The sequence below is a fragment of the Archocentrus centrarchus genome, chromosome 12, assembly GCF_007364275.1.
Source record: "Archocentrus centrarchus isolate MPI-CPG fArcCen1 chromosome 12, fArcCen1, whole genome shotgun sequence".
In the NCBI taxonomy this organism is placed as follows: Eukaryota; Metazoa; Chordata; class Actinopteri; order Cichliformes; family Cichlidae; genus Archocentrus; species Archocentrus centrarchus.
This window is the reverse complement of record NC_044357.1, coordinates 3,208,155-3,221,963: the sequence shown is the minus strand read 5'-3', so window position 1 is coordinate 3,221,963 and position 13,809 is coordinate 3,208,155. Positions and strand designations below refer to the sequence as shown.

The 13,809-nt window shown below is 42.4% G+C and overlaps 1 protein-coding gene across 3 annotated transcripts in view; it reads left to right on the top strand.

Annotated features, from left to right (window-relative positions):
• Positions 1-9,952, top strand: part of lhfpl2a (LHFPL tetraspan subfamily member 2a) — a 37,681-nt gene extending 27,729 nt beyond the window's left edge. For 2 of the 3 annotated variants that reach the window (XM_030742759.1, XM_030742761.1), the window contains 2 exons: positions 1,001-1,835; positions 9,186-9,442. In XM_030742759.1, coding sequence (XP_030598619.1) covers positions 1,415-1,835; positions 9,186-9,442 — 678 coding nt within the window. In that variant the 5' untranslated portion in view covers positions 1,001-1,414. Of the gene's footprint in view, positions 1-1,000; positions 1,836-9,185 lie in introns of all 3 variants that reach the window. The other variant, XM_030742760.1, reaches the window with a different exon arrangement.
• The last annotated feature ends 3,857 nt before the right edge of the window (positions 9,953-13,809 follow it).

Here is a 13,809-nt window from a genome sequence, read left to right as displayed (position 1 = left end):
CAGCTCAGCCAAAGACTCTGTGGAAAATCAATAAATGGACTATTTAAAGGAAATGGAGCCAAGTTTAATATTTTTTAAAATGGTCACCAAATGTTTCTGGTAGTGGAAGAAGAATCAGAGTAATTCACTTTACATTAAACTTCACGTTAAACTTCTTAGGCTTTTAAATGTCAAACAGCTACAGCATCGGTGAAATAGGTGTAATAATAAAGTGTAGAGCACTTATACCCATACATGAGTAAAGTACCTCATGTTTGGTGTAGTACTACAGTATATTATTTTCCACTACTGATAGCAGTCTATTTCAGCTGTCTGCTGAGCCAGATGTGTATCTGGGACCACCTGCTGCTTCCTGTTTGTATTGTCTCTGACTCAGCAGAGCCGCTGCCGCTGAGGTTATCAGCAGTCATGTGACTTTCAGACGAGTGTTAAGCTATCAACCGTTGGCTGACCCCAGGTCATCTGTGTGGGCTGCCTGATGAGAGGCCTCAGGCTTGTTTTTCTCTTCCTCTGCATCCGCTCCTCGTTCCTCCTTTTCCAAGTCTATTTTAACCTTTCCCCTCTCTTTCTCCACAGCGCGCGCACACACACACAAATGCACGGATAGAAATGCTCCCCTTTTTTATCTTTATGGCCTGAATCACAAAGCTTTACAGTGAGTGCAGAGCAGAAGGAATGGCCCGATCACAAATCATTCAACATTAACACAGTAAATACAGAAGAGGCCCACTTCAAACGAGCATGTCTCTTTACAACTCATTAGACCCCCCCTCTTAAAGATCTACACCAGAAGCCTCCCTTCCTCCTCTCTCTGCTCCTTCTGCACACTTTCTTCATCCTCCACACTCCTGCTTTGTCAAATATGATGGGGAAAACCGGGAGGCGTAACTCTGACCTGCACTTCCTGAAGCACAGCAGAAATGACCGATCATCTTAGAGCCTTTATATGTGCAATTAAAGCACTAACCCTGTTCTTGTCTCTCCCTGTTTTATCTTTTAGGTGTGTTTGATGTGACGCCAGCAGGCTGGCTCAGGGAACACAACTTCAATACAATGTAGACACCAAAAACCAAGCGGAATAAGAGTCTGAAGACCACACCGACAGAAGGAGGGTGAGCTCAAGGAGGAGGAGGAACAGCTGTGTTGAAGCGACACCAGCAGAAAGATAAGGAGTGAGAGAAGTGGAGAGAAAAACAGGGAAGGAGCAGACTGTGAATCATTGACGTGAACCTTTTGTGTACAGCAGTGTCACCTGCTTCTTCCTCTGAAGGGTTTACTCGCTGACACGTCTCCACTGCAGAAGGATCACACCCATAGTTCTCTGTCTTTTGAGGACCTTCTATCCGCATTCCAGCTTTTCATCTCTCATCAGTGTCGAAATCTGAACAGAGGGACCCATCCAGCCACCGTCAGCATGTGCCATGTTATTGTCACCTGTCGCTCCATGCTGTGGACTCTGCTGAGTATTGTTGCCGCGTTCGGGGAGCTCATCGCCTTCATGAGCACTTACTGGCTTGTCGGAGTCCCCCGTGCATCTAATGCAGTTATCGGCCCCCATGGGGCCACCACAGCTGGAGAGGCTTACAGGCCCACTTTAGGCATCTATGGTCGCTGTATAAAACTTCCTCACCTGGAGCGGGGAGTACTGTGTGGACCCTACGCGGTACATTTTGGAGAGATTGCCAGCGGGTTCTGGCAGGCTACTTCTATCTTCCTGGCTGCAGGGATCCTGTTGCTGTGCGCCGTGGCATTCATTTCCGTCTTCACCATGTGCTTTCAAAGCATCATGAAGAAGAGCATCTTTAATGTGTGTGGACTGCTGCAAGGAATCGCAGGTGAGGTGCTCACACAATACATATGTAACTGTTTTAGAGCTTAAAATTGATCCCCTTTAAAGTTACTGCTTTTGGAGCCCATATTGACCATTGACCAGATGCCTTAAAAAAAAGTTGGTCAGTTTTTCAGTATAATCTGTCTGAGGGCTGAAGAGCTGCACCTTTTTGGGCAGTAACTTTCCAAAACCAACAATCTGGCATCCACACTTTGGCGATGATTGACCAGATGTGGAGGTGAGAAAGTAAACTAGGTCTTAAGCTGTCTTTACCATTCTTTACCCAACTACTGTTTTTCTATTGCTTTTCACATCAGTGACCCGTAAAACATGTAAGCCATATTAAACCAATATTTGACACCTTTCTGTAAAGACTGACTTTCAGTCAACCTTGAAATGTTTCTGGTACAACACTGTGAGTGAATGGCTTGATTCCTCCACATGTTCAGAGCACATGCGAATGCTTGTTTTCCTCAGACCTAATGAGGAGTCAGTTTAGGCTCGGGACATGGAGTTGAGAAAGAAGTCCTTAAGTTTTGTAATCTGAATGAACTGATCCAAAGAAAGCTAACTTTATCCACCTAAGCCGTATTGTTTCTGTTCATTCCTGTGGCGTCCACTGTTCATCAAGGTAAATGAAAAGCTCTCAGCTAAACACATTCATTACGAGCACCACAACTCCCACTGCTAGAATTATGTGTTTTATTCTTGTGGAGCCTTCGGTGAGCCTTAACCTAAGCAGAAGTTTAAAGAGCATGGTAACTCTTTGTCATCAACTGGAGCAGCAACCGCCCAAATATTTATTCTTTACCCAGTCAGCTGGAGCTTTCTGACACTCCACTGGCCTGCAAAGTGGTTGAGTACGCATGCGTATCTCTCTTTATGTGTGAAGGGTGTGTATTTTCTGTCTGTGCCTGTGCACATGAGGACAGATCTTGGGCCACTTTGACTCATTGTGGTGAATTATGGAAGGGAGGAGGCCATGAGATCATGCTCGCAGAGCCTCGTCTTTTTTTTTTTTTTCCTCCACAGACTGTAGCCTTCAGCTCTCTGGTGATTATGGCTGTCCTCCCCCACAGCTGTTTATTTGTGGGAGGCCCAAACAGAAAAGGTGGGCATGTAGTGAAGGACAAACCAAGCTGTATGCTCAGATCTGTGCAGGCCATTCAAGCAGTGGATGCTTCCTTTGAATGAATTCTGTTCATTAAGCTTAAATAGCTTAATGTTTATTTATGACATAATACTGGCATGCTATTTGGTGACATTTCCTTCACTTATGATCCTACCTACATAAGTTAGATTTATAGGAGAGAAATGACACTTAGTCAGCTGTCTGAGATTTATTATGCTGTTGATACTGAGGTCACTGAACATTGATTTCTCTGGCTATTATGGAGAGTGTTGTACAGGCAGAAATCCTTTAAAGCAGCACTGGGCTTTTATTGTATTCCTATATCATTACATTTTATTAAACATCTTGATTTTTCCATCCATTCCATCTTCTTCTGCTCGTCTAATTGTGGGGCTGGAGCTCATCATAGAGTGAGAGATGGGGTACACCCTGGACAGGTTGGAAGTCTTTCACGGGGCTAACACATAGAGACTGACAACCATTCACACTCCCATTCAGACCAACGGCCAATTTAGAATTGCCAGTTAACATAAATCATACATGTTTTTGGACAGATTACCTGGAGAGAAGTTGCCAAAAAGCAGCTCAAAAGAGTTGCTTTTTGGCAACTTTATTGCCAGTCATGCTTTCTTTAGCTTTTTAGATACGAGGAGGTGGTGGTGTGGCAGACCTAGTTGATTTTATTACACACATAAATATCAATTCAAATCAATCAACTGGCTGCAAATATATTACTACTTCAGAGCCAGCTTGGAAGCCTACAGGCAGCCAAAATAAATAAATACACTGTGGAGTACCCCATTCCCAAGTTCACATTTGACCCGTCACTAATCCCTACAGCAACTCAAGCTTCCTTTTGTAATGGCCCATATGTAGTTTAAGTTGGTCATTTACCAATAAAAGGTTGCTGCAATTTTGAGTGAGTGGGTAACAAATAAGTCATGCTTCCTATTTTGCTAAAATTCAGTTTTTGCAAGCAGATTTTAGGATTTAGTATTAAAGATTATGCTATTATGAGGAAGCTACATATGCTTATATCTAGGCAAGCTGTTGCAGGGAAGCTTCAACTAAAGATACATTTTGGAAGTCTACAAGAAAGTGGCAGTTAACCCTTTAATGCTGACCGTGTTGTCGCCGACACGGCGTATTTCAAATGACCCACCATCCGCGGACTTCCAGCAACGATTACCATAATAACTCTATGTTGAGTGTGAAGCGCAACTTCTCAGCTTTCAGAAAGCGTACAGGACAATAGGACAAACTGTTGTGTAATTACAGTAATGCAAAGTGCGCTTTAGCAGACGTTTCGGTAGTGATACGCTCATTGTTAAAGGCTGGTAACAGGTGTATCAGCACAGATGGTTCAGTGTTAAAGGGTTAATCGACTACTCAAAATAATTTTGGTGGTGTAGTCCTTTAAGTGAGCAGTTGAGCCTTTGCCAAATTCTTCAACCTCTCGATCGTCCTTTTGTAGCATGTCCAGTATGGTTTACGAGTTGGACATTTACCATTCGACCTTAGTTGAAATTTTAAAAAAGTGTGTCTCTGATTTTGCACAGAGGCAAACAAATCATGCTTTTACAAAATATGTTTGCTTTTATTGCTAGCTTTTTTAGCATTAAAGATAAATCTCTAAGGCCTCAGTCACACAGGTCTAAAGATCTGGTTGTAATGGAATGTCTATTCCAAACTAGTTGGCAAGTGGTTGCTGGAGGTTGCTGCGTGTCGCTAATTGAAATCACCAAAGATCAAAAACCTCCTTGCAACTGCTTTTGCTGATCGCACACTGAGCTCAAATTAACGGTCATTTGTCTCATGAGGTATCGAAGTGGAATCTATTCATGGCCCCACAAACCACAGTGTTACATCACCTTAAAGCCCTCTATTTATATTTTAAGACCTTGTCTTGTGGGACACATGGATGAGGTAAAGAAAGTGGGGAAATGCACTGCTGAGTCTCCCCATTGTGGAGAGGATAAGGATGTGAAAGAGGAAAGGGGGCGAGTGAAGCATCAAACAGCTGAGGAGGCGGGAGAGTTTCCTTCATGCTTCTGAAGCAAGAGTCCAATAAGTCTTTACTCATTTCAGCCACAGGATGAGATAGGAGCTAGACACCTACTAACACTATCTAAAAGTGTCACTACTTCCTACATCAGTCAGCCTTTGTGCGCTGCAGTGTTCTACTCCACTTTTCATGAGGCCGGTGAATGATATCACACTCACTTGATATCCACCACCAAGACTATCACACTGACTTTATACTAATCATTATTTCCACAATGCTTGCCGACCCTTCGGTAATGAGAAAACTGGAGCCAGCCGGCAGATGTTTGGGGAAATGATTGACCTCAGATAGGAAGATTGCGACGCTGTTGCCAGAGACGGTCACGTCATTGCACTGGAGTGGCTCCCGAGCCTATTAACCTCATCTTCACATACACTGATGTCACTTGGACTTTGTACTTTAGACTCTGTAGTCTCTTATATGAGCCACTTTCTGATGGCCACAATGTCCCAGATGCAATTTAAACTGACAAATAGTTTAAGCTCAGATGGTTTTGAGATTTCAGCAGAAGTTAAATTCATTCCTTTCACCTTATGCAATCAACAAATGGCTAAAACAGACAGACTTCTCCTGAGGGTCAGCTGGGTTAAACATTGTATCCTTCAGGCACATATTTTAGGGCCCCTAAAGACTTGTTATACACAAGTTAAAGTTGCAATACGTGAATTCTCTGTACATTTGCAGAAATACAGTTCACACTCATTGTCACCTACATTGAAAGGGATTACAAACAGGACGGCAAACAAACTGGGCCATAAAACTGTCTCAGATTCTTGCATGTTCTGTGTTGAATGCTTTTATTACCCTCTATAAACTTCAGCAGGTTTAATCAATGACCTGTAACTAAGCTCCAGGCTGGAAGAGAACCCAAACAAAGCAACGTGTTGCAGGAATTTAAGCTGTGTTATTGAATAATGATGACTCTCACAGACGATATCATGTTACACAAAAGGAAAGCAGACTTGTCAGCACTGAATGATAAGACATGGGATTTCCGTGAATTTATTTATTAGCTTTTTCTGTGCTCACAGTGGACACCTGCCTGATTCATAATGACAGTTACCAACTGTAGAGCAAAGCTTGTTGTTTTCTTTAACTACAACATTTTAAACTGATCCTTGTAACGCAGTTAAACCAAAGAGAAAATAGTCCTTCACAGGTTCATCCTTTCATTTTGCTCTCTCTTGGTCTTCTTGCAGATGGTGGCAGCTATCAGGGCTGGATTGATGGTTGAGAATTGACAGTTTGGAAGCTAACTGAGACAAGAGCCAGTGCAGAGGGAATAGTATGTGCTGAAGGGTGGAGCACACTATGGGATATTAGGTTAGAAGGTCCAGTTTGAAGGTGGAGTAGGAGTGTGTATGCGTGTGTTTGTGTGTGTGTGTGTGTGAGGGGGGGTCTTTTGGGGTTGGGAATTAAAACCATGCCTTCAATCCATCACCAGAGCCAGTCTAGCCGTTAGGGCAAGGCAGCAACATGTGGAAAGAATTTATGACCTAGTTTTCATTTCCCTGTTTAATACGATATTGGGTGCTTTAGAGAATGGGAGGAGAGTGAAAGAGGAAGAGAGGTTAGAGAAAAGGCAGTTTCACCTCGAGATTTGAAGTAGACTACACATGAAGTTTTTTTTTTTTTATGGAGCAAAGCTAGCAGGGCCTGCTTGTTGAAAGAGAGCTAAATCCTCATTCCCCGTCTGGCTGTTTTATTGTCTGTAATTATATTACTGCAAATGCTTCCTCCCGAGCTTTGATTGAAGGCAGACTCCTCGTCTGGCCATCTGAAACATCCGCTGTCAGCGGAAGAAACGATGAAAACCTTGTGACATTACATTTAGGACGAAGTTGATCGTTAATCTAGGAGACTTGCAATGTGTGCTGAGGTGCTGAAGCCAAGATGAAGAGAGAGTGGCAGAAGTGGGTCACGGCAACACAGGAAGCGACCCCCTCCTTCCACTCAGACTCGGGACGCCGCTGGGTCGGCCGGTGACTGGGCCAGGCGGGAAGGTCCATCGGCTACCTTTTCCTGTTGATCGCTTCTCTGCTTTGTGCACAGGATTGTGAGGTCTTTCTGTCATATATCAGACAGGAAACCATTTCTGCCAGTTTAAACTTTTTCTTCTTCTTTTTGTCCTGATAGGATACTTCGACTGCCAGCATGCTGCTGTCACAGGATATGTTTTCATTTTCAAAAAAATGAATTGTCCCGAGTCTTGTACAACAATGACACTACTTTCACCCTCACCTACTTAGCACCTGTGTGGCAAACAGTACTTAATACATGCTTAGGATACAGGTAGGATGTTTTCACAAGGCACTAGTGGCTCCACATAAGGTGGCGTCAGCTTAGGTTGGTTGCAGGCACTACTGAAGCTTAAAGACTTTTTAGGGATTTAAATGCACTCAATTTTCAAAAGAAAACCTCAAAGCTCTATTATTTAGTTCAATTCTTTGGCTTAAACTTTGTGGGAGAGCATAAAAATAGCTATGCAGCTGTGGTAACTAACACTACGCATTAGTTATGGATAAAAGGCAAAAATTTTGTATTGAAAATTTTAGCATTTAAGTAGAAGTAGAGCCTGTGTTAAGATGTAAAAATCCATAACTTCCAAACTTACTTTAAATAATAAGTAAGATTATATTCAGCTTTCATGTGGCAACCAAGACTACTTAAAGATCTCATTGGCTGCCGTGTCTGTGAGTCTGATGATGAAATATCTGGTATAAATCTGTCCACAGCTTAGCTCAGATGATTCTGATTCACTTCCCTTTGAAGACATAAACATGGAACATTGTACATTTACAGCAGGAATATGTAAGGAGCGTGCTTATAGAGAACAGGTATTTAATTTGTTGATAATTGAGCCGGCCCACAGTAGCCTCTGCAAGCCGCACAGCAACCCACCTCTACCTCAGCTCCCCCGTTTCATCCTTCTTTCCTTGCTTTCCATGTACGCACATGAAAGAGCCAAGGTCGCAGATCAGAGACATACCTGCAATATAAACTACTCCAGCTGCATGCTGTATATCAGTCTTCTCTTCACTAAAGTGGCCCCATCTGTAACTGTAACTGTATTATGATCTTAACCTTAACACTCAGTTTACGGAACAATGCTTCATCACGTCCCCTTTGCTGTTTCGTTGACGACGCCATTCCTTAGATTTCTTTCAAGAAGTCTTGAAATGAAAGTCTCTCAACCTGCAGGCGTCACTCATCCCGTGAAGCGCCCCTGGCTGCTGCATAAACAGATGCAGTAAAACAAAGCTATAATCATATTTAACCATATGTGATTAGACCCACGGACGAATACTGACAGCGTGTTATGAAACTGTTTATATAGGTGCACAGATTTCTAAACATGCAGACGTGAGGACGTGGCGCTTCGAGGTTAATTGTTCGCTTTGCAGACAATGCTTCACTCAAAGGCCGCTTCCTAGCTTCTCGCCGATGAAGTTCAGCCGGCACAGAAGTATTTGAGATGCCTTTTTTTGCCTTTATTTAATAAATGTAGATATTTTTATGGTTGCAGCTGTGCTATATTGGATAAAATACTGTATTAATGAACACTAAATTATGCTGATTGTTTTGATGTATATACACAGCTTATAAATGCTTCATTGGTATCTGTGGAAATAAAGTGAAAGAAATGTGTCAGATACTGACAATCAGCTTCACCCAGTGGGTGGAGTACGTCACATCAAAATTATAAATATGTAGCTAACTGCAGCTGTTGCAGAGCAGCAGGGCATCGTTTTTCACTGTAAGCTTTGTGTCACTAATAATGGACCTGATCAGGCGAGTCGCTCTCCAAAGTGTAAATGCCGTCTGAGCGAGAGGTCTGAATCATTGTCAGTTACATATGAAGTCTGTCTCTGTAATGAATCTGCTCCTAAGCTCCTGACATGATGTATTCACTTGCTGACGTACATTGTGACGTTACTGCTTATCTTAGGAAATTTGGGATTTCCATCTGTGTATGCTGGATACAAAGAAAAATCTTAACTAAAGCCAGTGGGTGAATTTGAAAGCCTGCTTTGACCTAGAGTGAAGAGATTGAGGCACCACATATTTTGAGGTGTAATACGCACAGAGCTTTGTATGCTTGATTTAATTACCAACACTTGAGTTACGGTGTCTTCTGTCTGTTTCCCCTCTTGCAGGTCTGTTCCTGATCCTGGGTCTGATGCTGTACCCTGCTGGCTGGGGTTCAGACAAGGTCCAGCTGTACTGTGGACAGGACGCTGCACCGTACCGGGCTGGTCTCTGCTCCATGGGCTGGGCCTTTTACACCGCCATGGGTGGCACTGTGCTCACCTTCGTCTGCGCTGTCTTCTCTGCTCAAGCTGAGATCGCCACCTCCAGCGACAAGGTTCAGGAGGAGATCGAGGAGGGAAAGAGCCTGATCTGCCTCCTCTGAAGCTCAGATAACATTTGTGTGGGGGAGAGAAGAAGGATGAGGCAGAGATGGGCCACTAATGACCTGCCCCTGGTCTTCTGCCTATTCTAATAAAGCTGGCCTGTGAAATGGAGGCCCCTGCATTGTTTACCACTAATACTGACTCTTATCCTGTCTCAGTTTTGTGTTTGAAGTGGGAGAAACTTATAAGTGCCAATTTTATTTTTTCTCAGTGTGTGTCTTTGTCTTTCTGCTACTAGAGGTGCTGTGTCTGTTTATTATATTCATTTTAACCATGTGGATGCCCTGTGAGGCCTGTGTCTGTCACCACATGTTCTGTAAATAAGCGTGATTTTATATATATATAAATATATATTTTGTACATAGTTATGATCGCCAAATGATGGTCAGCTTCATCCAGGCTGGGCTGATGATGTCACTCTTGCCTTAAAAAACAAACAAAAAAAATCAACAAAAAAAAAAATAAAAAAAAAACTGGATTAACTGTTAAGAAGAGAACCACTAGTCAGTCAGAATAAACTGCTCATAAAATATGTCCTTTAGCTCAGAGTGGATGTTCTTTAGAGCTTACAGAATGTATATTTGAATAATTAATGTGTTTGTAGACCCTTGAAATGTATCAGTGGGAATGATTCTTCACACGGACTGCACAAGGACAAGCAAAGGAGGCTCTGTGGTGCATTTTGTTTGCCAAATCCTAACATGAAGTGAGCTTAATCCTAGCCAGTGGCCTGTGAAGTGTCTGGTCCTCCTCAGCAGACATCCTGTAATCTGTGCACATGGACTAAATGATGAGGACACATAAATAAATGAAGTATTGCTGTTGTTTGTAACGTCTGGTTCAGGGAGTGTGTCGAGTCCTACAAAGTGTCCTATCTGTTCCTGTTTGTTTCTGCCAGACAAATAAAAAGAAGGGGGGGAAAAAAAGAGATGAAGTTTGGTTTCAGTTCTTATCCAGGGAGAGCCTTGCTGTGGGGAAAGGGGAGGAGGCCCAGCAAGTGGAGCAGCCAGCTTGAGACCTCGTTTGGCCCTTGAGGTGGGGGTGGGTGTGTTTTCCAGCCGGTGGGTGATCAGTTTTTCCACTGATGCAGAACTGAACTCTCCGTGCGTGTGTGTGTGTGCGTGCCTCTTTTTAAGTGGTGTAATGTAACTAAGTACATTTAGGAGAGTACAGCTTTGAGGTACATGTTCTTTAGATTTCTGATCCCCTAAATTGCAGAAGAAAGTTTATTACAGCTTATTAAACCTATTTGGTTAGTGTCTAGCTAGTTGTCATTATTATGTCTCTGATATGTAAATACAGGCTATATTGGGTAATTTTTAACAACAAAAATAAAACGTTTAAGTCGCAATACTATAGACTGTATATAAAAGATGGATGATGCCACATTGGCATTACTTAATTGTTTGTTACCTTCACTTTGGAAACCTTGAAATTAAGCACGCGGCCATATTTGGACAAGAGAGTGGAGTACTAAGTTATTAACAAGACTTTTTAGTTTTTATAAGTTTTTAGTGCAACCAAATGCACAGCAAACCATATTATTTGTCAGGTGAGTCTATTAAAAATGCTCCAAAACATACCAACGCTAACAACATGGCCAAAAGGTCCAATTTAGTGACTGGAATTAGTGGACGTGAGTACTAGCTAACAGCTAGCCACCTGGTCTGTTCCTACGGTTTGCTTATTAATACAAAACTTTAAAAATTAATACAATTTAAATAGGTTAAAATCTACCTGCTGTAGAGTTTTTATGAAGTTGGAAATTAGCCATAGACACTAAAAACTGTAAACATATTTATTTGTGCTCTAGAATAGGACATTTCAATGTGAAAGTCCATAAATCTACTACATGCTGATCGTTTTTTTTTATGATTTTAAATGCAATGCTTTTTATAATAGAACATAATTATACTGTTGTTTTAAGTACCTTTATTTAAGTAAAGGATATGACTGCCTTTTTCAGCTGCCCAAACAGACAACACACTTCTCACCTCTAGCATCTGTTTGCCCCCCAGCACTAAATGCCAATACTTGCACTCAACCTGGGTGTATTTGCAGTTCCTCCACGGCTGTCCCTGCCTCCATGTGGACTGCAGAGAAGCTTCTAGCTCAACTCTGTGGCTCCCTTCCTCCACCTCAAACTAAACAGAGTGCTTGATGACTTCCAGATTAGGCGCATGACAAATAGTGCAATCTGAAGAGCGCAGCAGAAATTCAGGCCTGTTTCACTGCTGCAGGCTTTTTGCTTTTGCTCCTCATTTTTCCTTTGGAGTCGGAAAGAACCGGAGCCAGAACTTGTGAGCTTTGTTTCCTTTCATACCAGGAAGAGGAAAAAAATGTAGTCTCTCATGGTGATAACTCTTGTTAGAGAGGGGCTTACACATTATTAAGGCTGAAATGTAAAACTTAAAAGCCTGGACTGATTTCAGATTTTACCTTCACACACAAAGCACAACTATTTCAATAATTGATCCTGTCCTTATGTGGGTGGTTTGGTGGTTTGTAGTGGGAAACCTCCCCCACCTCTGTTTCACTCAGCTCCAAGAAGCTAATTAGTGACTTTCAGCTTATTGTTTTGGTTTCATGGACCATAGCCCCACTGAACACTGTGCTTTAATGATTAACTAAAACAAGGCTGTGGCATTCATGAGGGCCTTTTCGGGCTTTCTTGTGTTTCTTTCAGTCAATCTAATCTTTTATATGTTGTAGGAAAATGTTTATGAGTGAGATTCACTTTGTGTGGATCAAGAACTTAATCTGTGCATCCGGTAGTGTCTTAACTGAAATCATCCAGGGGCAGCTGGCAGTCAGAGTGTGTTTTCACACACTTCCAACACAGGTTTAAAATGCATTAAAGAGAAGCTGCTATTCCTCCTCTGTGCCCCTTCCTGTTGGCAGCGAATCTGGTCTTCTAAAAGCTTCCTCTTTGCTGAGACTGTCGCCCTGCTTTATTTCACACAGATCCGTTTCAGACTCAGCAACTTGTCCTGCAACTGTCTTAAATGGGTTGGAGTGCACGATAGCAAAAGCAACACACCAGTATTAAGATTGAGTTGAGTGTGGGTGTCCACGACGTTCACCTGGAACAGGACGCTTGGTTAAACTGAGGAATGGCATGATCACTTCAGGACCTGATTCAGTTTGGTCCACATGCATGGGGACTGTAGAGGACCTGCCAACATCTGAATCATGTTTCTAAGCTGTTTCATCAGAACACATCACAAGATATTTAAAAAAAAAAATAAGTGTGATGTTGGCATAAAAATGCGCTATCCTAGAAGCAGCCATCAGAAGATGGGTACACTGTGGTCATAATGGGATGGAGATGCTCAGTAACAATACTCATGTAGGCTGTGGCATTTAAACGATGCTCAGTTGTTACTAAGGGGCTGAGAGGGTGCAACAACCAGCAGCCTGAACTGGTGATATAAGGCTGGATGGATCCATGCTTTCAAATGCAAATTGTTGGGCCTGACGCTGTTTACATACCTTTGCAACAAACACGGACGCATTCACTATTCGACCACACTTCTTAGTGTTAAACAGTACAAGCTGGTCTCTAAATCTTCCTGCATTCAGTCTGTACGGTGAGTTCTGTGATGAAGCATTTCTTTGATCTTCCACCTGCTGTTTGTAACCCTTGAAATAACTTTAACCTCAGTTTAATCATCCTGCAGCTGGTGCACGCTGTCCTGAGCAGTGACTCTGCTGCTGGCTGGAAGTTATTCTCTCCACATTCACTCTGAGGTCACTCTGATCGTCACATTCTTTGGTAACTACTGACCTCATCTGGCTTTCAGCAGATAGTGCAAGTTTTTTTTTTTTTTCCTGCTCATTTCCAGCTCCAAATTTTATACTTGGACTCTATAGTAGCTTTGTATGACTGACGGTTCAAAAACATCTGAGCGGGTGAACCGATTTCTGTTTGTGTGGGACAATGTAGGGTATTCTCTCCCTCTATCTCTGGAAGTTTTCAGGGTTTAACATAAGCAGCAAGGTAGTGACATGTTAACCTGCAAAGATGAGCCATTCAAAAAGGCCCATTTGGAAATTTTTTTTATAGTGTTACATTTTGAAAGTTAAACTTAAACCAATAACCCTAAACCTGCTCATGCTAGCTCCTTTCCTTTTATGCCAGCATTCTTCTGACTGGTTGCCCCTCACAAACAGAAGGTTTGTAAGTGGGTGGAGATTCTGTATTCACAGCCAGACCTCTGCCCTTGAGATGACAATGTATTTAATGGCATTACACACATCCAAGAGTCTGTTTCTTATTGTTTGGTCAAAGATATTCACACCAGTGGCTTCCTGGAGGTCATTTTATAGCTCTGGCAGTGCTCAGCCTGTTCCTCCTTGCACAACG